Below are 27547 nucleotides of genomic sequence, written 5' to 3' on the forward strand. Positions count from 1 at the left end.
TTGCATTGTAGCTATTGCCATGAAAAAATGAATATATTGTTCCTAAATCTACTCACTTCAACCAGTGGTGGCCCAGGCTAGGACAACTGCCTTGCCAGGAAAGGGGATGTAGTCATCAGAAGCCTTTCGACTTTGTAGTGTGAATTATTACAAAACCTAACAAAAAAATGGGCTGTTTCCAAAGAAGTTCTGATCCAGATGCTCATACTAATACATCACCTTCATTATTACTGAAGCAGTGCCCTTGATTCTGTAAGGGTGCCAGCTCTCTCCATTCAATCCAGATAGGGAATTTGATTGGTGGGTATACCTGGGCTGCAGATAAGACTTCCCTTGGGCCTCAAGGAACTTCTGTCCTGATTTAATTTTCTTCTTTACTTGATTGGTCTAGGTGACTGCTGCTGCAGAGGGAAGGATGGTATAGGAGACTTAGACACTGAGGGAGGTGAGAGCTAGCTAGGTCAGGAGGTTCTCAAACACCAATGTTAGGGGGAAAAATTCATTTTTGTTCACCTTTACCTCACACACTCACAATGGCTTGAGCACTACACTGAGCAGCCCCTGGTTGGGGAGGGGTGATCCTAAGGCTGGGGTGCAAAGGCTAACATGAAATTGCTTCAGAGGCTCCTTGGCACATACCTTCTGGGAGGGAGTACAGGGTTAAGCCGGCATGCAGTCTCTAGAGGGGCTGATTTCCTTCACCATGCATGCTGATGGCTTGCTGTTCTCTAGCTTGAGCACCTTCATTTTCTGAACTTAGCTGGGGCTATAACTTGCCTTGAGAGGTACCTCAAAGGACCCATGTATGTCTGAAATTTATTCATTGGGCCCAGAGTAAATTAAGATGTTAGAATCTTGGTAACCAGAGGTGCTTTTTATTCTGAGAATTTTGGCATTAATTGGGAAAAGTCTGAATAATTAGGTCATTTGTTACATTTATAAAACAGCATATGGGTAAAACCAAGTTTTGCTTTGTTGGAGAAAAGGCTCTGAAATCAGGAATGTAAAGTAGAATACAGGGACATAAAGTAAAAGAACCAGGTACCAGTATGACTTAAAGTCCTTACGTTCCCATGATGTTGACCCTCTGCTTTAATACATATGGTGTGTGGTGTACAGGACTGGCCTGAGGCAAAAGGGAAGTATGTCCTTAATTTCTTCTGGTTTCTATTTATCTTCCCTTTTATCATTATTTTTCCTATTCAGATGTCTGTCCACTGCCCCATCCTCTAAAGGTTTTGTCTTTACTTGGCTGTCACATGTGAAAGAAATCTATGAAACTGATCTGATAAATTAAGGATGGATGGATTTATGTTTGGAGTCAATCCAGAGATAACTGTATTTTACCCAGTTTGTTTCTTAAGACATAAAGCAATGAAATTGCAGTGTTTGACACATTGAAGCCTATTGAAATTATTGGGGCAAGAGAGTCTTCTGCAGGATCCCTCTCATGATACCATCTAGGAGGCAGTTTTTCAGTCTAGTCCAAAGGACTTGGGCTGGAGGAAAGAATAGGATTGGCATGTCATCCTGAGGTGCTTGCCCATGGAGCATATTTCCATAGTGGAAATAACCCTCAGAAATAGGTCCATAATCTCAGTGTCTGGCAGGATCACGATGAGTGTGGCCACCTATGGAGGAAGATCAGGCCTATGGCCATCTCTCCACCTATGGAAATATGACTATAGGAACCTGAGGTCTAGAAGACAGAAAGTTGCTGCCCAGGCTAGAAAGTAGTGTCACTAACCTGACTGAGGGTAGAAACCAGGGATGACCTTGCAGGAGTTGTTCTAAGTACTTTTTCTTAAGTAGGATAATAAAAAACTATTATTCATTAGGCACATACCAGGATTATAGGCACTGTTAGCATTTTGCATATAATCCTCACAAACACCATATGAGACAAGTAGCTCTCATTTACATGATGCTTAGAGAGGTTAAGTATCTTGCCCATACAACTAGTTAGTAGCGCAACTAGGATACAAACAGGTCTGTCCAGCTTCAGAGCCCACATCTTAAGCCAATACATTATATTGTTTAATTTTCAATTTTGATTTAGTAATAGAACAAGTAGGCTAAAAATGCCATCAAGTCTTCATAGTAGAAAATAGAAGTGGGATTGGAGGAGAAATGTCATCCAGTTGAGTAAGCAGTCTGAATCATAGGTTGTATACATATCTTTTAAGAAATGAAGTTTAAGACTGATTTTAAGTACAGGCAAAAGATGTAGAAGTTTATTAGAACTGTTAGCTCCATGGCTTAAAGCAGACCTTGAGGGATTTTTTTAATGAATATGAAAGATTTTTAATTAGCATAGCAATTGTTTGTAAATGGAACTTGAGGGAACCAACACTTAATTTGTTCACCAATATTTTATTAAACCTCCCCTCCATGATCTTATAGACTCTTTATATTTGCATTATGAATGACCAATGAAGAATTTGCTAGAAGAAGGGCTATGCATGCCAATTTTAATGTCTTGAATATTAATATTGACTGCCCCTTCTCCTTCTGTGGCAGAGTTGGCAGTTTTAGTAAATGTGGAGCTGAGGGAAGGGTCAATGCTTGTCTGTTGTGGACAAGAGAATGGCCTTCAGTGTTTGGCTGGTACAAATTTATAGGTATATCTGACCAAGAACAGTCAATAGACTTCAATAGATTCCAAATGAGGTGTGTCGAAAGAACTCACTCCAAAAATTGGGAAGACATGTGAACTTGAGGGTCTTGGCTTCAAACCCTTGTAATGTGGGCATAATGGACCCTTAGGATTAACCCCAAGCTCCTATCCTAGGGAGAGGCTCCATCTGAGGGCAGGGTGAGCAGGCCATTGCCATTTGTTGCTATTCCTGTATAGGTCACTGCTAGGAAATCTTCATAGGTAACATCTGCTACAGAGATGACTGCCTGGCACTGGACACTGATGGTTTTGGAAGTGACATCCTGGTACCTGGATACTAGGGGCATTCTTTTTTTTTTTTAATATATTTTATTGATATTTTACAGAGAGGAAGGGAGAGAGATAGAGAGTTAGAAACATCGATGAGAGAGAAACATCGATCAGCCGCCTCCTGCACACCCCCTACTGGGGATGTGCCCGCAACCCAGGTACATGCCCTTGACCGGAATCGAACCTGGGACCTTTCAGTCCACAGGCCGACGCTCTATCCACTGAGCCAAACCGGTTTCGGCACTAGGGGCATTCTTATCTGAAAGCAATTGCATTAGGGTTAACTCCCAAGAGCTTCTGATGTCAGGATTCTTCTGCATGGCCTCCAGCTTCTGGGTGGGAAGAACTTGGTTGTCCCATTTGATGGAATGGAAGTAAAGGAGCATGCTGGGGGGGAAATCATTCCTGACTCAGTGGGATCACCAGATGTTTACCTGTTACCATTTACAGGTACCACCTTGCCTTGTATTATTCCTGGGCCATATGGTCCATCAGGATTCCCAGGAGCTCCCGGATTCCCAGGTATGGAATGAGACCAGAGAAAGCCATGAGCATACTTGCCAGGGTCATGAGCCAAAGGAAGCAGAGTGTAGCCCAGTAGCATTTGGGGGTACACATTTCTCCTGAAAGGGCAGCCTTGAAGATTGAGAAAATAGAATGGCTGCTGGAGAGTCTCTCATCAATGTTTCTATCCCTCTCCCTTCTTCTCTCTCTAAAATTCAATTTAAAAATATATAAAAAGAGATGCCCTCCAAGACACTAGGATTCTTGACTGAACACCACAAATCCTACCTATCCACACTAACTCACCTTTTCCCTCACCATTTGGGTTTTCAGGCCCTAAAGGGGCCCGTGGCCTCCCCGGGACTCCAGGCCAGCCTGGATCGCAGGGAAATAAAGGAGAGCCTGGAAATCCAGGATCACTTCACCTCCCTGAATTGCCAGGTAAGTAAATAAGTTCTCCTCCCTGCTTCTCCTTTTGTGTGAGTGTGTGCATTTGGATTGTAGTAGCCATATACCAGTTGCAGGAAGTTAGGTTTGTGCTCTGGTGTAGTAGCCATCTACCAGTTGCAGGGAGTTAGGTTAGAGCTACAACATGACAGCATATGAGGGCAATAAGGGCCATTTGAGATCAGCTAGGACAACCTCTTCACTTTCAGATGAGGACATTGGGGAGCAAGTGAAAAGTGAATTGCCTGTGATTACAAAGCCATTAGTGACAGAGCTAGGACTCCATCAGTTTGGCTACCAGACCTATGGCAGTTTCCTGGATCAACTCCTTAAAGGTCAGAGAAATTCAGATGAGTCACAGAGAAGTTTTCCATTTCTATCCCTTCACTCACACACTGATATTTCAACCTGAGTGTCATTGTTCTATACTGCACCAGTGGTTCTCAAACCTGGGCCAGCAGCAGCCAGCATTACCTGGAAACTTGTTAGTAATGCAGATTCTTGGCCTCTTGGCAGAGCTACTGATTAGAAGCTCTGGGGTGGGCCCAGCAATCTGAGTTTTACCAAATAACCATGTCCCATGGGACTTAGTTTAAGACCCACTTCTGTTCTACAGCACAGAGATCATCTTGGGCTATGTGGCCTGGGGTTTATTGGTGCCTCAGTTCTTTCCATGACCCAGAAAGAGGGAAACATGACAGCAGGAGTTTGACAACTCCAGTAGAGACTGGGCCTTTTATATGAGGTCATGGGTGTAATTCATCTCTTCAGCTACTGTAGGAGCCCCAGAGTTGCTGGGTTCGGCCCAAGGCCTGGCCTCAATGAGTTAGAACCTCCTCCACGTCATATGATGCAGTCCCTGCCTCTAGGCAAGTCCTCCCAGGACCAGAGACTCCTGATATTCAAGAGAAATATGAGACACACTATTATTATTTTTAAATATGTTTCTTTTTTATTATTAAGGTATAATTGACATATAGCATTATATTAATTTCAAGTGTATAACATAATAATTCAGTATTTATATATGCTATGAAATGATCACCATAATAAGTCTAATTACTATCCTTCACCATACCTACTTACATAATTTTTTTGTTTTGATGAAACCTTTAATATTTACTCTAAACAACTTTCAAACATGCAATACAGTATTATTAACTATTGTCACCATGCTATCCATTACACCCCCATGCCTTATTTTATAACTTAAAGTTTGTACCTTTTGACCCCCTTCACCCATTTTCCATATCCCTTACCCCGTATTTCTGGCAACCACCAATCTGATCTCTGTATCTATAAGCTTGGGGCTTCTTGTTTGTTTTAACTTGATTTATTTGTTGGTTTTGTTCTTTTAGAATCATGACACACATTATTGATATTTTTACTTTCATAATAGAAAAAAATCTGTTTCAGATACCTCTACCCAGATATATGGCTTCTAAATCTACATGGCCTTTTATTTTTGCCTCTTTACATTTAGGATTTACTGGACCTCGTGGGGATAAGGGCTTGCCTGGGTTTCCTGGGCTCCCTGGAAAAGATGGCTTGCCTGGCAAAGTTGGCAATCCAGGTTTACCAGGTTCAAAGGGAGTCCCTGGTGACATCTTTGGTGCTGAAATTGGTGCTCCGGGGGAGCAAGGCCTACAGGGATTGCCAGGGGAGAGAGGATTTCCTGGAGACTCTGGCCTTCCAGGACCCAAGGGTGACTCTTATTGCCTCACTTATTTAACAATTAACAGAAAGCCTTTCTGTAACCAGTATACTTGCATGAACATTTGCATGAATCTGGGGCGATGGGTTAATAAGGGGATTAAAATGAAAAGTCACTTTATTCTGTCCCTCTCTTTGGGGACTATTTTTTATTAAATTGACTGAATTTATTCTCCTGTCTTAATTCCAGAAGTAACCATAATAAATAGTCAGGTCTCTTGAAAAGCTCTTATTAACTGCTGGGAATAGCAACAATGCTGGAATTAAGACTACAGTGGCACCTGGGATACATCTGGGACCAGCTTTTCCACTGGCAGTTGGTTTGGTAATGTGGCCCTGCCATCATTGAAACAGGCTATGCTCATCTATCCCTCCCTTTCATTAGGTTTGCCTGGAAATTCAGGATTGTTAGGTCCCAAAGGTGAGCAGGGAAGCCCTGGAACACCAGGCCACGTGGGACAACCAGGTATCCCAGGGACTGTTGGTTTACCCAGCATCAAGGGCAAACTTGGGCTACCAGGAGCACCAGGCTTTCCAGGCACTTCAGGTAGGTCCTTTGGAGATGAAAACCCAGCTTGCCAGACTTAAGCTAGGCCCTGGGCCCTGGTCAATAGCAGCAGTGTGACATGGACAGAGTTGAGAAGGAGACCACTTTCCTAACCTCTCAAGTTTCAAATCTCAAGTTGCCCTCAAATGCCCAGCAGAACAGATTTCTGCAGTTTAGGTTCCAAAATATTGCCACAAATCCCACCCTGGCCCTCCCACATGACCTCCCACCCCCTAATCATGCTTCAGCCTCCCTCCTGCCTTCCCTTAGAGAAGCCACCCTTGCTGTGGAGGGGTGTCTAGCTATCTCCATTGCCTTTACTGGGGCCCTAGGAAGTCATTGGGTTGAGGGAGAAGCTCGAGCAGAGTGTGACTGCACGGTGGCCTCCCTCTCAGGGGGGAATGTCTCTGAGGTCCATGGCCACAGTGTCTTTCATTGGGCAGTAATACCGCTGTTTCCAGCCTAGTGTTTGCAGCTTGTCTTCTTCTTGCACCACCCTCCACACCCTGCCTCAGTCACTATATCATCTCTCCTTACTCCTGGCCAAGTGAATGAAGTTGAATTACAGCACCACTAATTTGCTTTTTATCCCCTTTGTTCTTCTGGTTTCTGGTATCTTCACATAGGCTGTCCAGGTGAGAAAATGACACTTAAGCTCACAGATTAACATCCCCACCGACTTTGCTTTGCACTCAAGGAATTATCTTAGTATACATTATAACCTGGCAAAGCCAGGGGTCCCTGAACTCATGCTGTGGGATTGGACCCCATTGAATTTCCTTCTCTTGTTGTGGAATCTGCTTCACAGCCTCCCATTAGAATCTTGGGGCTTTCAGAGACTTGATGCTTTTCAATCCATAGAAAGCCAAGTCAGCCATTCATTTAGGTCCTCAGAGGTCAAAATACCTCTGTCGACACTGATTTAATCCTTTGGTTTTTTAATTTCCTTGCTTTGTACCTGAACATTCCACTTTGGCAGAGGCTCAGGAGGTTAATCCCATTGGCCAACGTAATGCATGGTGAAAGAAGTCTCAGAATACCTAGGAGACCAAATGGGCCTTGGGGATTTCTACAGTACTTGGCACTAGGAGGTCTTTCAACCTTAATGCCAAGTAACTGGTTGATTTAACTGTTTGCATGAGGGATTAAAAGGGCATCCCTGGATCCATGGCTCCCTGGGAAGCTAAAACAATGGCTCAGCTTTAACCTCTACTTCACCAATTGGCTCAGGAAACAGCCATTGTGGAGTGGTTCAGACAGGAAGTTCCAGGAAATTAGAGTCCATTTGCCACCCTGGCTTTAGAGAGCTCCATTCAGAGGATAAAGTTCAAACCTCATTCATAAATGGTGAAGAAGTTATAATAAAAAGGGGTTTGTGTGCCCTGCCAGCTACAGTGCCATGCTGGAACTAATAGCCATTGGTGTGACACTCTGGGTGGTAGGTGCTAATGCTTCGGCCAACTAAGTCCTCTGCCTGTTAGCAACCTACATACGCCATTGTTAAAGGGCCATTTACTAAAAACAATCAGAAGCCATGAGAATAGGCAGTGATCCAGATCTGAACAGTCTTACTTCACAGCGGTCCTGTGTTCTCTCCTGTGTGATTCAGGACATCCTGGAAAGAAAGGTCCGAAAGGTGAAAGAGGTCCCCCTGCATCAACTGGAAAGAGAGGTCTGCCTGGGCTGAAAGGCCTTCCTGGATCCCCAGGGTTAATTGGCTTCCTGGGGAACTCAGGGTTGCCAGGGGACACTGGATTGCCAGGCCTGCCTGGTCTGAAGGGTAAGTGAAGTGATCAGAAAGGCAGTCGTCGGTGCCACAAAGGAGCATCCATGCTGCCCAGGTTGACCTTCCCCGCTGCCTAGGAAAGGGGGATGAGGAGGGAGGTGGGCAGGGATTTTAGTGACAAGATAGTTGGACAAGGCTAGTGCTGAGAGTCACACTCACTGCCTACTGGGTGGAACACTGGCCTGAATAGCATAGTCAGCAAAGTCCAAGACAGTCATAGCCACATTGGGTTTACTCATTGCTTACTCATCTGTGGTAGGTTCACCCTTACCACAAAGCCTGATAGTTTTCATTTTCTGTTCTCATATCCTGCTAGACATCAGAGGTTGGGTGTCCATTTTATAGAGAGGGAAGTGAGTGGTCTAATGTCACACAACTGGTTAGTAAACAGTGCCAGACTAGAGCTAATCTCCCTGCCTCCTGGCCCTGGGCTTTTTTGTGTATGTGCCACACATGAGCTTTATTTTGACAAATCATAAAACAAGTGTCCACCTCATCTTTCCATTTTGTTGCTTAGTGTCATGTCCCTGTACAGGGAAATTGTATAATGTGTAATGACTAAGAGTTAGGGCTTTGAAGTTAAAGAAACCTGGGTTTGAATCTCTTTTCTGCAACTTCCTAGCTGTGTGACTTTAGGTAAGTTAACCTCTCTGAGATTCCATTTCCTTGTATGTAAAACAGGGATAATAATAGAAGTTCTTGTTTCTTAACAGGTGAGAAGGGGTCTGTTGGACTGATAGGTTTTCCAGGGATGCCAGGTCTCCCCGGTATTTCTGGTGCAAATGGATTAAAGGGAATTCCTGGGTTGGCTGGAAAAACGGGACCATCTGGAAGGGCTGGTAGCCCTGGTGAAAAAGGTGAGCTGGGGAATTGAATTCTGGAATTTCCATTCATGCTTCCCAAGGTACATTTTGTTTGTCAACTTTGTCATCCGTGTGGCTTTTACAATCCTGTGTTAGATAAGATTTAAGGCTTCTGAATGAAATCTTTTTAAACTAAAAGACCTAATTTCTTCTGTTACCACTGCATGTTAGAGGCCTTGTCATACATTCCCAGATGCTCAACAGAGGATGGTTTTGAGTACAGTCTAAAGTTGTTTGTGGAGTTTGGGCTTATTGAAGGATAGAGCATGCACTTAAATGCCAAGTTGGGAAAACAGGGGCACAAAAGAAGCTGGAAGGGCCCAGAAAGGGTGCCTGGGTGTGGTGGGCGGGGGGGAGGGGGGGAGAGCTGATATGAAAGGTCAGCTCATGCCTAACCCCATGTCTCAGCTTCCTCTCATGAGGATCTCATGATCTCCATCCCTGCAGGAGACAGAGGTGATCCGGGGCCAGTTGGAATTCCCAGTCTAAGGCCTCCAATGCTGAACCTTCAATTCAAAGGAGACAAAGGCTCTCAGGGCTCAGCAGGATTGGATGGATTTTCTGGACCCAGAGGTGCTGGGGCAGGGATTGGGCAGGAGAAATGCCCCAGGAAGGTTTTAGAACCAAACTCAAATCCCTTCCTGAGAAAAGGCCCTGCACTACAAGACCCCCAAAGTGTCAGTGTGGGTGGTGGCAGGGGATTCTAAGAGGATACCTTCCCATGAGACAGAGAAGCACCTGGACTTTGAGACTGCCAGTTCTCACTGTCAATGTTTAACTGAGTTTTTGAACCACAGACTATTGTACCCCTGGAGGAGCCTGGCAGATGGTAGGGAATGGGCACTGAACAGCTTTCCCAGTACTGGAGCAGGGCTGGACCTTACTGGTGCTTCATAAGGCTGAAGACACCACCCCACCCCCACCTCTACCTCCATGCTAACTGTCCCCAAGCTGTACTTTGTCTGTCTGCAACCCAGGGCACCTGCACCTTGGGGAGCAGCTTTCTCTTGCCCAGAGTCTCATTCCAAGCCATTTGCTTCTTTCCCAGGTGAGAAAGGAAAGGCTGGCCTCCATGGGCCACCAGGCTTTCCTGGAGCTCCTGGATTCCCCAGTACCATCAAAGGACTTATTGGGAGACCAGGCTCCCCTGGATCCACAGGACTGCGGGGATTGCCCGGCCAGAAAGGCTCACCTGGAATCTCGGGCTTCCCAGGAATGCCAGGAGAAAGTGTATGTGTGTACAGATTTTTGTCTCCCCACCAGGAAAGGCCCTCTATAGCAAGAGGATATGTCCGTTTTGCCTACCATTTTGATCCTGACCCCTTTCCCAGGTCACCCTAGACAAAGCCCTCTCTTTGAGTCTCATAGGTCTTTCCATCCTTTCCTGAACACCCCCTCCCTTGGGCCTTTGTTCATGCTATCACCCCCATATGGCCGACTTCCTCCTCTGCAATTGCCTCATACCTGCCCATCCTTCAGGCCCCATCCCAGGTGCCCACTCCTCCAGAAGTCCCTGGGCTTCCACCATGCTGGCACACTATCCTTCTCATTACTTATTGGTCCTGTGTGGGTCTGATTTTATGTGAGATTGTTGGGACTTGAGAACAAGAACTGCCTCACGTGCTTTTTAGTCTGTACCCCACTGCCCTCATCCATTGAATTTGGCACATCATAAGAATTTGGTACAGACTTCATGATGTTTTGATTTCAGAAAGGTCTTTGTTGCCTCCACAAGAGACAACAACTGGCAAATAACCAAATCCAGTTTCTTTGGGTTCTTAAAAGGCAGAGTGGTAGAGTAGGCTTAACAATGAGACTTGGGTTTAAATCTTAGTTCCGTCATTCATTAGCCCTGCGATTTTTTGCATATTGCTTAACTTGCCCAAGCCTCACTTTTCTCATCTGTAAGAAATGGGAATAATCATACCTCCTGCAGACAGAAATGACGATCAAGTGAGATGATACACGTAAACCACTTAGCATTGCATCTGGTTCATGGCAGACTCTAAATAAATAGTAGCAATAAGAGTGGTATTGAAGGGACTAAATGAACTGAATCACAGAACACCCATGCTCCATGCAGACAAAGTTCTTGTCCTTTAAAAGTGTCAGTCCATCTGGTATAGAGAACACACACACACACACACACACACACACACACACACGAAGCAATTTTGAAACCAATAGTTCTCAACTAGGTGGTCCCGACTACTCACACACTGGGAGGGATGAAATCAAAGTGGAAAGCGTTCTGGAAGGAGTCAGAGCGTAAGTGAAGGCTAGAATTAGTAGAGATGCAATGTGCAGGAAAAAGCCAGGCAAATGGAGGGGATGTCCTAAGCAGTAGTTTGGTGACCACAGTGACCCAGTACAGAACTCAGACTCCACCCAAGGCACTAGGTAGCACATGTCTTTACTGGGTACATCTCAAAATGAATCAAGACTATGCCAGAGACCAGGAGAAGAACTGTATTGGTGGCAGCTGACATGACCACTTCCCAGATTCAGAGAGTGTGTTGGACATTAGCTAATGAAGCAGTTTTTCCTATGAACCTGCACACATACAGTCTGTTACCTGGTGACAGAAAGACATTGTGTCCCCTGCTGAACCTGTGACAGATGGCTAGCCTCGCATAGTGAAGCAATACTTTTTCTTGGCATAATGGCTCCAGAGGTTTGTCATGGGCAGTGGTAGCCAACTGTCTGCATAGCACACCTAGTGCCTGGCCTGACTGTCACGTTCTGTATTTTCTAAGAGACTTACTGGAACACCTCGAATTGCCAAGATTCCAATTTTAATAGGCATTAGGAAGTTATGAATGACAAGACCAGGATTAATCACAGATCAAATCCCTCCCCTAAAAAAATACCCCAAGGATGCACTTCCATCGATTGCTCATCATCTTCCCCTCTGCAGGATGTCACACCCCTCTTCCACCAGTCCACTACTGCCACAGAGTACATGATAGACACCTCTGGCAGTGGCTCAGGGAGGGGAGGCGGTTTAAGAATGGAAGGCCCTGAGTTATGGGCAGAAATAATGATCCCCATATTGCTTTGAAGGGTTTGCAGGGTCTCAGCGGAGCTCCTGGGCTCCCAGGAGCATCTGGCCTCCCAGGTTCAAAAGGTAAGGAGTACTTTCTCTTTTAATGTGTTTTTATTCCAGATCAAGGTGAATTTCTAATAGGCCTAGGGCTCTCCTGGTTGGGGGCGGGGTAAGATTCTGTGTTTAGGAGAAAGTAAGTTGATTTACATTCTCCCTTTGGCCAACACCCCTTTGCAGTCTTTGTTCCTCAAAGACATGTGACAAATAGTGCATTCAACCCTCCTGCCTTCCAGACTCAGCAGCAGAGGGGAACCTAGGCTCTAAAGTGTCTCTTCCCCTACTTAACCCAATTCACCTAGCAGGGAAAATTCCCATTCTTTCTGTCATCACTGTTCCATTTTGGTGATGTTTTAGGGCCCTTTCCATTATCTTCTCTGCCCAAACTGGGTGATGTATTTTTCCAATGGAGATATGCTGTCTTTAGCATCATTTCATGTCAATAGCCTGGTAGCACTTCAGCCCTTTGTTGATGATTGGTCACTTTTAACCCAATGGGTAATTTTGTTAAGGAGCTCTTCTGGCTATACTGAATCTGGAAAGATTTTTGCCTTAAAAAGTTCTCCTTTTGGCAAAATGAGCTATAGCTTCTCCTGAACATTTGAACAATGTTTTGATATCCCCAGGAGATCAAGGCCAGACACTTGGACTTCCTGGTAGCCCAGGACCTAAGGGAGAACCTGGGGAACCCGGCTTGAAAGGTAAGGTTTCTGTACTTTTGTCTCACTTGTGACTCCTAAAAACTGAGGATTGAAAGGAATTTTGGAGGTCAACCCCAAGTTCTACAACTTCTATCCAGAGCAGAAAAATTCCTATCTGTCATGTGTCCACTCACAGGCAGCACACAGTTTTCCCCAAGCAAACCAGCCTACTCTTTTTTCAAGATTTGTAGCCTTATATGGGATAAGATCTGTGGAATAATGGTATTGCCCCTTTAGTTTATAGTTATCTAAACTTCTTCTCGAACATTTCCACCCATTGATCTTACTTCTGGGGGCATGCAGAACAAGTTTACTTACTTTTCAACTGGGCAGCACTTTTCAAATGTGAAAACAGCTGCTATGATCCTTTTCAGAGTTCCTTCTTTGGATCTAGCAACCTTGACAGTTCAAGTGGCTTCAACTTCCTACTCCCCCTCTATAAAGGAGGAATGCACTGCATAAAATTTGACCTGATCACTCAGTGTTTTTCTTGATTTGTAGGTATGAAAGGAAAATCTGGGCTAGTTGGTGACTTGGGTGTTCCTGGAATTAAAGGTGAAGATGGGAAAGTTGGTATTCCTGGAGATGTTGGCCTTCCTGGCTCCCCAGGTACCATGCCACATGACAACTTTATTATGAAAAAAATAGGATTACCTTCAAGGCATGACCCATTCTGAACTTCTGCCTTGGTTTCACTTTTAGGGATCCCTGGGATTTCAGGCATAAAAGGAGATCCAGGGCTTCCAGGTTCTCCAGGCTACCCAGGTTCACCTGGGCCCCTGGGACCACCTGGCCTAATAGGAACTAAAGGTATGAGTATTTTGGAGAAGCCAGTGGAATAAGGGGTCTTTCCCTCAAAAAAGGACAGCAACTACTTTTTATTAGGAGACAATAGCTCAGGTTAAGCCATGTTCAGGAGAGCCATTTACTGAGCCACGTGAGGGATAATAGGAAAGGAAGATGAAGAGAGAAAAAAAAAAAGGACAAGTATAAATGGTAACATAAGAACATAGAATTCATGGAGAGAAGAATTATCAGGGAAGGTCAATGCCATAGCATATAAAAGTCTTTCCCTGACTTAGAGATTGGGCAGTGAGTCTCTGGGAGTTGGCAATTCAAGGTATTGGCATTGCTGCTCTCAATTTTTCTTTAAGAAACCTAATTATCATCCTGTTCTTAAAGCTATACAGGTGTTTAATAAGAGTCAGGAAAACTTAGGGTGGAGTGTATAGATTAAGAGCAGTCTAGTCTCACTTAGGGCATTAAGTAATGCCTCAAGAAAGAACATGACGTTTAAAATGAGGACTTTGCAGCCTGGCTGGTGTGGCTGAGTTGGTTAAGTGTTGTCCCATGCACCAGGAGGTCGCAGGTTTGATTCCTGGTCAGGGCACATGCCCGGGTTGCAGGCTTGACCCCCAGGAGGAGGTGTACAGAAGGCAGCCAATCAATGTTTATCTCTCATCCATCTTTCTGTCTTTTTCCCTCTCACACTTATTTTTAAAATGAGGACTTTGCAATGCCCGTGGGGACAAGACCTTTTGCTGGCCCTTCATGATTTAGAGTTGCTAAAGCCATTTCTGATATTCTTTCCCCTTAGGTTATCCTGGAATTCTTGGTTTACATGGATTAAATGGGCTTCCAGGAACGAAGGGTACTCATGGAACTCCAGGTAAGGAAGACCTTCAAAGGCAAGAAAGAGAGCATCAGCTCTAATAGAAGCCTGATAGGGGCTGGCCATGAGTTCTTGACTGTGGTGTATCCCATATGCTTGGACTCCTAGATCTTTTTGCTAGTCCCCAATTTGGACTACTTTGATATGTGAAGGAAAGAGGATAGGGTTTGTCCCTCTACTTGAATGAGCTCTCCTTCCTCTTATTTCAGACAGGCCTCTAATAATTGAGCTATGCATGAGGGCCTCATACACACACACACAAACACACACACACACACACACACACACACACACACACACACACTGAGTTCTGTTCTCTCCTCCTAGGACCTAGTATAACTGGTGTGCCAGGTCCAGCTGGCTTGCCTGGTCCCAAAGGAGAAAAAGGTTCTCCAGGAATTGGCACTGGAGCCTCAGGCAAGCCAGGCATGAAAGGACAAAAAGGTGGCCAAGGTAAGTAACCCCAAATCAGGCCTTGTAGAAGCTAAGACCTGGTTGGGGAGCTAGGGTTGGGGTTTGTCAGGGCCATGCAGCTCACGGGGTTGAGCTGTGCATGTCTTCACATCTCTGCGAATCTCAGAACCCAGTGAAACAGACCGCTGAGGAAAACAAGGTAGGCATGCCTAGGGCTTTCCTGGGAAGTGGTTTGAGGAAGGAGTTGATAGAGTGCTCTCTAGCCTCCAGATACCTCCCTTATTTAAACTAAGGGCCTCTCTTGCACACTTGGCCCAGGGCCTGGATTTAATGGTCCTGAGGGACAGAGTTGTCCACTTAGTGGTTTGCCAGAAATTCCTCAGTGTCCAGTGTGGATGGCAATCCCAGGGCCCTAGGAAGACTGTGTGGCTGCTGGAAGGAGTCCAAGACTAAGAGGATAAATGTCTCCCTATGACAAGCACACAACAGGCACACAATTAGGATTTGTTGGGTTTACTAAAAAGCAGATTTTGCCCTAATCTCAGCCCCTGACTCACACACTGTCTGAAGTTCCATTCTGAGCCTCCCTTTCCTCACCTCTTAAATAGTGAGAGTGAATTTTAATTATTGTACTCTCTTTAGGAATGTTCTGAAGACCCATATATATCCCACTCAGTAGAAAACAGAAATGGCTAAGAGTATGGGCTCTGATGTCACACCGATGAATTAAAATTCCAGCTCTACCTCTTACTAGCTATATGAACTTGAACAAGGAAGTTACTTGCCCCTTGGTTCCAAATGGACCCCCAGTTTTCCTTGTCTATAAAATGAACATAATAAGAGAATCTACATCAGAGGTTTGATGAGGAATCAATGAGGAGTAAGGCAATGTATACAAAAGCACTTAGCACAGCGTTAGGCACATAGTAGTTGCTCAAGAAATGTTGGCCATTATATCATTACATGTTAACTGGGGGGAAAATATTTGCAAAATGTTCTGTTCTTCATAGCTCTGGGATCTGAGGTCCCATATTTTACTTACTTATGTGCATGTTTGTATAATGTGTATATGTTTTCCAGGATCTATAGTCATTCATACATTAATTCATTTCCTGTTGTATTTTATATTGGTGTATTTGCTGTTCCTATTTATTCTTTCCTTTGGTCTAGACCAGTGGTCGGCAAACTCATTAGTCAACAGAGCCAAATATCAACAGTACAATGATTGAAATTTCTTTTGAGAGCCACATTTTTTAAACTTAAACTATATAGGTAGGTACATTGTTATTAACTTAATTAGGGTACTCCTAAGACTTAGGAAGAGCCACACTCAAGGGGCCAAAGAGCCGCATATGGCTCGTGAGCCACAGTTTGCTGACCACAGGTCTAGACCAACCTGTTCTTTTCTAAAAGCCAGCAGGTTCTCCAAAATGAGGGCTCAAACATGGTCTGAGCCTATAAGGAGATCATCTGACTTCTTTCCCAGGAGATAGAGAAGTGGGAACCTGAATAGAAGCACAGGGGTATTGCCTTTTCAGTTTTCAAATCTGGATTATGAATGCCTGGTCATTAATTTATTAATTTCCTTTAGCTATCTGAGGCAATAAAATCACAATTACAAATACAGTAAACAGCACATGACAAGATGGATACATTTCAGGAACATAATGTTGGGGTGGGGGGGAGAAAGTACCAGAGGAAAGCATTTGGTATAATTCCATTGCTAAATGTTCATAACTAAGCAAAACCAACCAAAATATTGTTTAGGATACAAATAAGAATGGTCAAACAGTGATAAAAAAGGAACAATGAACACAAAATTCAGGAGTGGGTGCCTCTGATTGGGAGGGAAGTTGGTGAGATCTTTGAAGGAAAAGTAATGCTATCTTCTTTTTCTTAAATAATTTGGGGGGGGGGTGGAACAGATGTTCATTGTATCTGGATTATTTTTTACATATTATTCCTAAATTTTCTTCTGCTTTTCTCAAAATCTAATTAAAACAATTTGTTTTAAAAGCAAATATTATAATTCCCTCATCCATAGGAACTTATCTCTGATTTGATCATAGAAATCCATGTAAAATGAGGGTTTACCCCTAAGGAAACTTGTTAAAGCAACCCTGGACCCTATAATAATATAAATAACTTAAAATTACATCATTCATTTTTATATTTGTATGAAATATTTAGAAGTTGAATTTGTATATTTAGGGTTTTTTAATGCTCTGACACTGGAACGACTTGGGAAAATATGCCATCTTGTGTTTTCATATGCTCATTTAAGTGGTTGTTTTTTCTACTCCTTGAGGTCAATAGTATTTTATTTCAGATTTAATGGTAAATTGATATAATTATAAAATAAAGAAACAGGTAAAAAGAGGAGGTGGCTTCAAAAACTGAAATGGGAATTTTTATAATCAGTGTGCTGCCCACACTTAGTCTACTATATATGTTGTCTCATTTACTAGTTTTGCACAATTTCAGTAATTTTTTCAGGAAAAAAACAATATTTCTTCCTTTTCAGATGTTTACTTTTGTGAAAATGAAAATAACTTCAAATGTTTATCAAGAAACAGTTGACAATATTAAAAGTAGTACCATGTGGCTATGCAGCTAGTTGTTCTTTGTATTTTTATTTTGTTTCTTTTTCAGACCTATAATAATTGGAGACTTTTCTTGAAATTTATTTTTCTTTCTCTATATTTCCTCAGCATTCAATTAATTAATGAACTTATTAAAAACACCTGAATTAACCAGCCTGCTATATTTCTTTACAAGTTTTTATGGGTGTACTTTTACTATTCCTTACCTAAATATGAGAAATTCAGCATTAATAAATATAGTCAGCTTGTCAGAAACTAAAATGCAACTAATATTTTTTAATTTTCTTGTCATAAACAAAAATAATCTCAACCACAAGGATAGCTTATCAACCAGTTTAAATCTACTTCTCTTCATTTGAATACCTTCTAGAATACACCAAAGTAATAAGCACATTTCTTCATGCTAAAAGTATGTGAACTTTGACATTTGTATGTATGACTTTGATGTGTTTTTCCATCAAGAGTACCATCTAAATATTCAATGTGTTCATATTAAATAAATCTGTCATCAGTTAAACTTTTTCATTTTGAACATATTATAATAGAGATCATTCCACAAACAGAAAACTTGTAAGGCAGTATTAAAATTTAGCAAACAAGTATTCTGTATTTACTCTAATAAATAACTATTCTCTTTGGCCAAAAAAGGAAAAAGGGATTTAGTAGAGAAATTTGTTCTCTAAGCTCAATTAAGCAAGCATTCAGTTAATATGAATTACCTATAAAACTGTTTTTCCATTTGTCTAGAAGCTCTAGAAGTTAGCTCTAGAAGACATCAAGAAGCACAGCACCTGGGTGCCTCCATTCTGACCCAGCAGGTGTCTATTCTGACTGGCTGGGGACTGTGCCTCCATCTATAAGCTTTTCTGAACAACATCAGACATAACTGACTAACTTAATGAAATGTGCTACAGAAAGAGTAGATTTAAAACACTTTGGGAAACATCAATTCCATGTGTTGCAGTCATGCATTTTATTCCCTGATTTGGGGGAAATCTAAAATATTTCCATTACTAGTGAGGTTGGGGAGCTAGAAATTTCCAAAGCTCTGGAAGGGGAGAGGGGAGTCTCCGAGCCCTGTCAGCTACTTCATCTGCTGACTGCCAAAGTAAAATGAAGGGAGAAGAGCCCTCTGCTGGCATCTGTTCGTCTGGCAACTACCTAAGGTCTCCCAATTTCTGTGTAAATATCCATTTTCTCTGAGAGGGCCTGGCCCTCTGCTGGGCACACAAAGTCCATGCAGCTCCTTTTATTTGTTCTTTGCAGGTTTCCCAGGTCCTCAAGGCCCTGCTGGTCCCCCTGGTGCCCCAGGCCTCTCCTTGCCATCAGTCATAGCAGGACAGCCTGGAGACCCTGGGCGACCAGGCCTAGATGGAGAACGAGGTAAAGACAGGAAGCCCAAAAGAGGGCTGGCCATCACCTTTTGTCTGGAGTTTGGGGTGGTCCCATATACAATCCAGCCCCATCTCTATGGCTGGACATACATGGGCCTGCTCAGCCTCACTTCCCTCCCTTAGCAGGAAGATCAAGGACTGCAACAGGCTACTTTTTGCTAAAAGGGTTTGGGAAGGTCTGGGCACTGGGACCCCACAGACGCCAGAGAACATTCTCTGCCCTGGGGATAGGCTTTGACTTCATATCAGTTCCAAGGTTTTCAGCAGTGGTCACTTCCTGCTCACCTGCACTTACTTGTCCCACTTCCTGTCTCATTTTTAGGCCACCCAGGCCTCCCAGGCCCCCCAGGTCTCCCTGGGCCATCTTCAAATCAAGGTGACCCTGGAGACCCTGGCTTCCCTGGAATTCCTGGTCCTAAAGGGCCAAAGGGAGACGAAGGAATTCCAGGTTTCTCTGGCCTCCCTGGAGAGCTAGGACAGAAAGGTATGATTGCTTGCTTGGCTGGTTGTTGGGCCCTTTTCCACTCTACAGTCAGATGTGGCTCCTTCCTATAGCCCTGTAACGAGAAGCCAGCTGATAATGCTCTTCCCACCCTCATCTCTGCCTAGTCTCTACTCCCCGCAACCAGCACCATCATGCCAAGCTCTGACTTGCTTTCCTTTGGACTTTGCCAGGCATGAGAGGTGAGCCTGGCTTCATGGGGATGCCAGGCAAGGTTGGGCCACCTGGAGACCCAGGATTTCCCGGAATGAAGGGGAAGGCAGGCCGAAGAGGTGAGTTGAGAGTATGTGCTAGGCTGATCATAAGCTGAAGGGAGGGGTCTGGGGTATTTTCCTTCAGGAGTCACTACACACCACGCCAAGAAAGCCTGGATGCTTGAAACAGCTGGATCAAGCTCCTCCAGTGGGCAGGTTGGCAATATTTTTGCCTCCATCAGCTGCCAGGACTAAAAGTCACTGCTGCTCTGCCACCATAGATCCTGCCACTGGTCTCCTCATTCTACATTAGTGGGTATTGGGTTTGTATTCACATTACCACCCACCCATTTGCTCAATCCAGAAATGAAGAACCTCTTTCCTATCCTTTACCACCACCTCTGTCACTCATACACATAGCAAGCCCCGAAGATTGTGTCACCTAAATGTGCCTTGCATCCACTCACCTCTTATCACCTCCACCCCTACCACCCAGGTCCAAGCCATCAACATTTCCCACATGAATCACTGCAGTGACCTGTTCATTGGTCCCCCTATTTCCACTGTGGACCTCCACTAGTGATCATTTCTCCACACAGTGGCGAGAGATCTTATAAAAACAAATCATCCACTGACTTCTATGGCATATAAATAAATTAGCTATGACCACAAAGCCTTATGTGATGCCTCCCTCCTGATTCTCATCACCAGCCCTTTCCCTTTGCAGCTCACTGTGCTCTGGCCACACTAGCCTCTCAGTTATCCAAAAACACCTGGCCTTTGTACATGCTATTTCAACTTCCTGGAATACTTTTGCCCCCCAACACAGCTCTTTCTAATGCTTCAATGGTCTCAGTTTAAATGTCAATGCTTATTAGATGACACATCACTCTCTCTAAATCAGGTTCTCTACTTAATAGCCCCCTTCCTCCTTCCCATTGTCACTGCACTGTTCATTTCCTTTGTAGCACTTCTCACAATTTGCAGTAAGATTAATGGCATTTGTCAGGTTATATAATTTTCATCTTTGTCACCAGACCATAACCTCCATAAACATCTGTCTTATTCACCACTCTATTCCCTGATTTACTCAGTAGGCACTCAAGAAATACTTGTTCAATGAATTAGTAAGCAAATTGGCTTGTTTGGCTTTAATAGTAAGCCAGCTGCCTGCATTTGGGGCCCTAGGCTGTGATGCCAACTGAACTTTGGAAATTAGAGGCATCCCCTCAGCCTCCTTGGCACTGTGTTCTGACCAGTGAGTGAGTGAACTAACTACCCCAGTCCCAAGCCAAGCCTCAGACTACCATATTTACAACATGTACCAGGCCCTGTGCTGAGCCCTGAGAAGGCAAGATAAATACAATTTAGCCCCTGTCATCAAGGAGCTACCAATCCACTGGGAAGGTTGATGGTTAAATAGGACATTATGTAAAGTGTGGTGAGAGCCATTCTGGTGGCATTCAGTAGAGATTGTGGGGACAAAGAGGAAGGGCAGAAAGCTGGTGATTTTGAGGCAGAAGGAAGGCTGTCTCCTCAGCCTTCACCTGACATTTCCATTCCTCCCACCTGCCCATAGGCTTTTCCGGCCCCCAAGGTGCTCCAGGCCAAACACCAATTGCAGAAGCCATCCAGGCTCCTCCTGGACCCATGGGTCTCCCGGGCATTGATGGCATCCCTGGTCTCACGGGGGATCCTGGAGTTCAAGGCCCTATAGGCCTACAAGGTAAGGACAGTTCAAGAGAAAGATGACTTCTCTGGTAGCTGAGACAGTCTTGGCTGAGAGGCTGAACAAATTGGCTGGAAAGCCCAGCTCCAAGGGGGCACCTTCCTCAAGCATTTCCTCTGCTCGTCAAAGAGTTGCCAAACTTCTTGCCAGGAGGAAAGACCAGCAGAACCAGCAGTTGTACTTGGTTTTAGAGACTGTGTGGGCAGAGCATAACAGCTACTCCAGACAGCTTGACCCTCACTAACATGCTGCTGAGAGGAGGGAGTCTGCAGGGGCATGAAAAGCAATGGAGAAAGTCCAGGGCTGGGGGGACAGGAAACCTGACTTCTAGTCCCAGTTTTCCCCTTGATTGGAGTAAGTTAGCAGTCTCTCTGGGCCTCAATGTCCTCATTTCTGGCATGGGATGCCAGCAATGGCCCTGCATTCTTCCCAGTACTGTTGGGAGTATAAGAGGAAGGAAGGAGGAAATAGAGGCAAAGCAGCTCAGAAGGGCTAGGTTTAGAGTGCAGTCCCAGCGCCTAGATGCCCCAACATGAACTAAGGACTAGCCCGGGAAGTTCAGCCCTGAGCTCAATGTGAGCGCCAACCTGATGGATGGCGCACTCTCTCCTGGTGAGTCCTGGGCATGACATATGAGTCCCCTCTTCCAGACCCTCCATATTGAGTAACCCTCTGTGGGCCTTCTCTCTTTGTAGGCTCCAAAGGTTTACCTGGCATCCCTGGCAAAGATGGCCTGAGTGGGCTCCCTGGCCCACCTGGGGCTCTTGGTGATCCTGGTCTCCCTGGACTGCAAGGACCTCCAGGATTTGAAGGTCTGGCAATGTCAGAACTAGGGACAGAGGGCTTTTGTGAGGGTTTAAGGCTTGGTGGTGAGTTAAAATCTCAAATATGAGAACTAGGAAACTTGGTGGTAAAGCTTGACACTACCCAGAGACTGGAAAACTTGGCTCTAATGCATTCCCTCTGAGCCTGTGAAGGATTAAAGCCCTATATTCCTAAAGAGAAAGGTATGCTCCAAATACTTTTCTGGATTGTCTTCCAGCTCTTAAGACTCCTGACTCCATTGTACAGCATGGCTTCCTGTCCCGCATCTCGCCTTTTCTACCTAAGGATTGTGATGTGGATGGGAGGGGGGTGGAATAAGAGATAAGAAAATTTGAGACCAGGTATGGTTGTTTTGCTACTTACTTCCCATCTTTATATCAGAGATAGCAAATCAGTTGTCCTGAGTAGAGAACAGTTCTGAGGCTCAGTGGGAAAGTGGTATCATCATTTGCCTCAGGCAGGAGAAGAGGGTGCAATTTGTACCCCCCCAATCCCAAGTCTGCTTTTGCTGCCTCTGATTCATCAGGTAAAGGCACTTAGTTACCTACTATGAGAGTCTACAAGGCTGGCCCAATGCCGGGGTCCAGCCCCAGCGGGTCCAGGGGTCCCCAAAGGCGTGGACGGAGTCGGCGAAGAAGGAATGACACGGAGACAGCGTTCAGTTGATCAGCAGCCTAGCCAGGATCTCCAGCCAAGTTCTGGTCTGGATCTCCAGCCAAGTTCTGCAGGTTCTCCAGTCAGGTTCTGTGTCCATGCTCTCTTGCTAGGTTCTACAGCCAGGTTCTGTCCAGGTTCTCCAGGCAGGTCCAGTCACCAGGTTCTAGTCAGGCTCTCCTGCCAATCTCCGCAGTCAGGTTCAGTCCAGGATCCCCTGCCATGCTCTCTCGCCAGGCTCCGCCTCCAGGCTCCGAGGCCAGTCCCTGTCCAGGATCCTCCGGCATGCTCTCACCAGCGAAGTTCTTCTGTCCCTAGAGAACGTTCTGTGTAGGTTCTGTGCCTAGGCTCTGTCTCTCTTGGTCCTGTCTTCCAAGCCCTGTCTCCTTAGTTCTGTGTTCTGAGTTCTGTCTCTCTGTCTGGTTCCATCTGTATTTATACCAGTTGATTCAATCCTATCAATCTCTATTACAAAGGTTAGGGCGTTTCTTATCTCCATTCCAGGGAGTAAAGATTATGTAGCTTAAGCATGATTGTTTGTAGTGATTAACTACCCGCCTGGCACTTAGTTAAGGAGTTTCATCCCCTCCCTGACTTCAGGGAAAAATTCCTACCTGGGGAAACAACCTTTCTAGGAGAGGCATCCCCTCCCTGACTTCAGGGAAAAATTCCTACCTGGGGAAACAACCTTTCTCAGAGAGGTGACCTTGGTTAAAACACAGCGCCAAGAAGGTGAGCAAACATATTAAGAACCGTATGCCATATATGCCAGGTCCCTTGAAACAGCAAGGATGGACCGGCTCCCGGCAGCCCAAGAAGTATCCTCCCTTGCCCCCTCTTAGAGAACCAAAACCAGGTGACTATGGGAGGGAAGCTGGACAGTATGCTTTTTAAAATGGGGATTCTGTAACTGGATACAGTAGTCCCCCGTTATCTGTGGGTAATACTTTCTGAGACCCCCGGTGGATGCCTAAAACCGCAGAGAGTACTGAATTCTACATATACTGGGGGTTTTTCTATATGCATGCCAATGAACAAAGTTGAACTTATAAATTAGACACAGTAAGAGATTAACAACATTAATAATAAAATAGAACAATTATAACAATATACTATAATAAAAGTTATGTGAATGGCTTTGGGGTCATGATTAAGCAAAATAGAGGTTACTTGAACACAAACCTTGCAATACCTTGATAGTTGACCAGATAACTGAGAGGACTAAGTGAATATGGGCAAGGAATATACAGTGTGGAGATGCTGTACACAGGGATGCTTCATATCTCGGGCATGGCAGAGCTGGATGGTACAAAACCTTATCATGCTACTACTCATAATGGTGCACAACCACTTAAAACTTATGAAGTGCTTATTTCTCAAATTTTCCATTTAATATTTTCGGACTGTGGCTGACCATGGGTAACTGAAACTGCAGAAAGCAAAATCCCAGATAAGGGGGGACTACTGTACATCTGAGTTGATGTTCTAGCTCCACCACTTGTTAGTTGTAAGACTTCTGAGCCTCAATTTACTCATCTACAAATTGAGGTGATGAAATTGTGCCCTGCTCAATATTCAGCACAAAGTGAGTAGCTGCTGTTATTATTGACTGCACCTGGATCACTCTTTTCCACTCTTTGTCTCTCAGGTCCTCCAGGAAAACAGGGCCCCTTTGGAAGGGCTGGATTGCCTGGACAGAGTGCGAGAGTGGGTTACACCTTGGTGAAACACAGCCAGTCGAAGCAGGTGCCCCTGTGCCCTGCTGAGATGACCCAGCTGTGGGTGGGTTACAGCTTGCTATTTGTGGAGGGGCAGGAGAAAGCCCACAACCAGGACTTGGGTAGGTACTGACTCTGACAGCCAGACCTGGCCATCTGCCCCACAAAAACCAAGAGCCATGCTCCTCACTACCCCCAGCCCTTGATAGGCCACTGTTGGGTAGTGGGTTACAAGCACCAGCTCTGGATTCAGGTAGGTCTGGGTTCTAACACTAGCTATGTACCTGGGGACAAGTTATTCAACCTCTGTAAGCTTCTGTTCCCTCCTGAATGGAACAAGGCTCATTCTAGTACCTATCTCATAAGGTGGTATAAGGATTATATGAATCACCCAATGTAAAATGTTTCGAACAATGCTTGGTGCATAGTAAATATTCAGAAATGTTAGTGATTAATAGTAGTAATAATAAGATGACCTGTGGGGCAAGGATGATTACCCAAGAATTACTTGTATTGTCTACAGGTATGCTAACTCTGAAAAGTAGACTTTATTAATGCTGGTTTTATAAAGCAGATTAATTAGGGAATAATTATTCAGTTTATAAAAATATTATTTTCATTATCAAACTTCCCTGGTGCATTGAAAATAGGATTTGATCAACAGATTTTAGTGTGTGTACAGTGTTCCAGGATGGTAAGGAGAGGTGTCCCTGTTCTGGCACAAGCAGATGGATGTAAACCAAACCACCATCTAGCCAAGTCCTAGTAGCCCTGGACATAGTCCCAGCCCTGCTCCTGTCCACCTTCTCTCCTTCCAGGGTTTGCTGGCTCTTGTCTGCCCCGCTTCAGCACCATGCCTTTCATCTACTGCAACATCAATGAAGTGTGTCACTATGCCAGGCGCAATGATAAGTCCTACTGGCTCTCAACCACTGCTCCCATCCCCATGATGCCCATCGACCAGACTAAGATCCTCCAGTATATCAGCCGCTGCTCTGTGTGTGAGGCACCCTCGCAAGCCATTGCTGTGCACAGCCAGGATATCACCATCCCGCAGTGCCCCCTTGGCTGGCACAGCCTCTGGATGGGGTACTCCTTTCTCATGGTAAGGCCTCTGTCTCTGTTGTAGAGGCAGAGGGCAGGGATCTCTGGGAGAGTCCCTCAGACTGATTTCCAGTTTTAAGGGACACAGAGTAGAAACCACAGAGTTTGAAAGGAAGGGAAATGCTTGACCTGGGTTTGGCTAAAGACTGGAGAGCCCACTTTTGTATGAATGACAGGTAATTACAGGTGTGAGCATAAAGGAACAGTTTGCACCCAGTGGTTCAGGGTGAGAATGCCTATGAATCACCAGCACAAGCCCTGACATCTTTATGCCTGCTTCAGTTATGCCATAAGCAAGGGAAGGAGGAGGAACCACACAATTTGGATGGACAGTGAGGGATAGGCTGTCCCTACTTAGGGCTGGGACACATTCTCACTGATCAGTGTAGGCATGCCACTCCCATTCTTGTGCCCACACTCCCTCTAGCCTCCTCCTCCAAAAAAGCTCAGATGAGGCCATGTTGTATTTCCATGTCCTTGCTGGGATTTCTGCTGCTTTGCCATTTTGATGGGAAGGCAATGGCCAGCCACGCTGGATCTTGGTAAGAAAGAGCTGAGAACATCTGTAAGTCCAAGACAACATCAAGTCCTTCACATGACATTCCATGAGTAAGTTGGCACATTAAATGAGTTACAGGTCAGGTTTAGGTACAGGAAAACTCCCAGTGCAAATCAGTGTGAACCCCCTGAAGTACCTGCTTCACCAGAGCTTCTTTGCTAAATCACCAGGGGTGAGGTGGTGAGAGAGTACCTTCAAAGAATTACCAAACTGCAGTCTTTGTGAATTGGGCAGTTTGTCCCAGTGTAATACAGAATTACTTACCTATCAATCTTAGTCCTGTCCACTGAGCTTCCACAAGGACTGGTAGAAAAGTTATGTATGAAGTATCATGTGCTTTGCTCATGGGGGTGCTCTTAAGCCCTTATTCAGAATCTCTTTACTCTTACTGTAAACATAATTCTAACATACTAGAATATTATATTTTTCTGAAAACATGTAAGGATGGGAATTTGGACTGCCTATTAAGGCATCTGGAAGCAATGAGACATGCCTACTAAAAGGGAGAAAAGAGGGAGAAAACAATTCAAAGGCCACCCAAAAAGTCTACAATTTGCGTCTCTTGGTACAGGGTCCCTGCATTATCCTCCAAAGCAAAAACCAACATTCATAGCAACAAGCCTGGGTCATCTGTAAAGTGTAAAATACAGTGTCTTCTGTTCAGTAAGGCAGGGTAATGTGTCATTCATGCTAGAAAGCTTTACCTGATGATCAAAATGAGGAACACTTTGATACTTCATTTATTAGGAAAGGTCATTTTTATGGAGACACACTTCCCCAAAGTTCTGCAAAGTAAGGTGCAACTGTGTGTCCAACCTGGGCGTCTGTCCCATTGGCCATTTCCTGAGCTGGGTGTGTGTGAGGCCTCCCCACCTCATGTGGTCCAGATAATAACCCAGCTAAAGTGACGGAGAGAGGGTCTTTTGTCTACGGATATTGTGACCAAAGATTATTGCCTCATGAGTGACACTGATGAGGAAATCCTGGAACTGGGTGCTGCAGGAGCTTCCTGAAGTGAGGGCCAGGATATTAGGTTAATCTAAGGCCTACATGTACATAGCAGGTAACAAACACAATATCTCGCTCTAAAGGTTGTGGTACAGATCGAAAATATAAGTTCTAATGAAGGTAAATTCAGAGCTATTAATAGATATGTTGGGGGAGGGACCAATGGTTTAAACACTTTGTGAAGTATTGCATGCTTTTATCCTTCTTGGTGTACACCACCTGGGGCTTGAAGTAGACGGGCTCTGAGAAGAACTGCATTCTAAAACCTATTGATTTTTTTCTTAATTCAGCCTAACACTTATTTGCTCATGGAATTGGGGGAGGGGGGACACACTAAGCACACCTCAGAACTCTGTGGGGCAGCAGCAGTTTGGAAAACTGGCTGAGATGTGGCCGCAGCCCATGCGCAGTGGGTTGGGTGGGCAACAGGAATCTTGGAAGGATCTACTCGCCCTGAAGCTACTACAAAGGAGGACGAGCAGCCTAGGTCCAGAAATACAGCCTTTGGTCTGCTGGCTAGACATTAGGGATGAGCCAAGGGGCCTGAGTTTAAGAAGGAA

General features: G+C 44.7%; 1 protein-coding gene across 3 annotated transcripts in view; it reads left to right on the forward strand.

Moving 5' to 3' along the window:
- COL4A6 (collagen type IV alpha 6 chain) overlaps positions 1-27547 on the forward strand; it is a 402326-nt gene that overhangs the window by 373082 nt on the left and 1697 nt on the right. The window contains exons 24-45 of one of the 3 annotated variants that reach the window (XM_059680110.1): positions 392-445; positions 3398-3469; positions 3785-3892; positions 5382-5603; positions 5997-6158; positions 7768-7938; positions 8658-8801; positions 9255-9380; positions 9856-10037; positions 11871-11934; positions 12537-12611; positions 13113-13220; positions 13314-13421; positions 14209-14280; positions 14611-14736; positions 18567-18683; positions 19017-19178; positions 19370-19468; positions 20970-21116; positions 21815-21931; positions 24247-24438; positions 25135-25421. In XM_059680110.1, the coding sequence (XP_059536093.1) occupies positions 392-445; positions 3398-3469; positions 3785-3892; positions 5382-5603; positions 5997-6158; positions 7768-7938; positions 8658-8801; positions 9255-9380; positions 9856-10037; positions 11871-11934; positions 12537-12611; positions 13113-13220; positions 13314-13421; positions 14209-14280; positions 14611-14736; positions 18567-18683; positions 19017-19178; positions 19370-19468; positions 20970-21116; positions 21815-21931; positions 24247-24438; positions 25135-25421 (2915 nt within the window). The remainder of the gene's footprint in view (positions 1-391; positions 446-3397; positions 3470-3784; positions 3893-5381; positions 5604-5996; positions 6159-7767; positions 7939-8657; positions 8802-9254; positions 9381-9855; positions 10038-11870; positions 11935-12536; positions 12612-13112; positions 13221-13313; positions 13422-14208; positions 14281-14610; positions 14737-18566; positions 18684-19016; positions 19179-19369; positions 19469-20969; positions 21117-21814; positions 21932-24246; positions 24439-25134; positions 25422-27547) is intronic. The other 2 variants (XM_059680108.1, XM_059680109.1) reach the window with 2 other exon arrangements.

Source organism: Myotis daubentonii, chromosome X, assembly GCF_963259705.1.
Source record: "Myotis daubentonii chromosome X, mMyoDau2.1, whole genome shotgun sequence".
NCBI lineage: Eukaryota > Metazoa > Chordata > Mammalia > Chiroptera > Vespertilionidae > Myotis > Myotis daubentonii.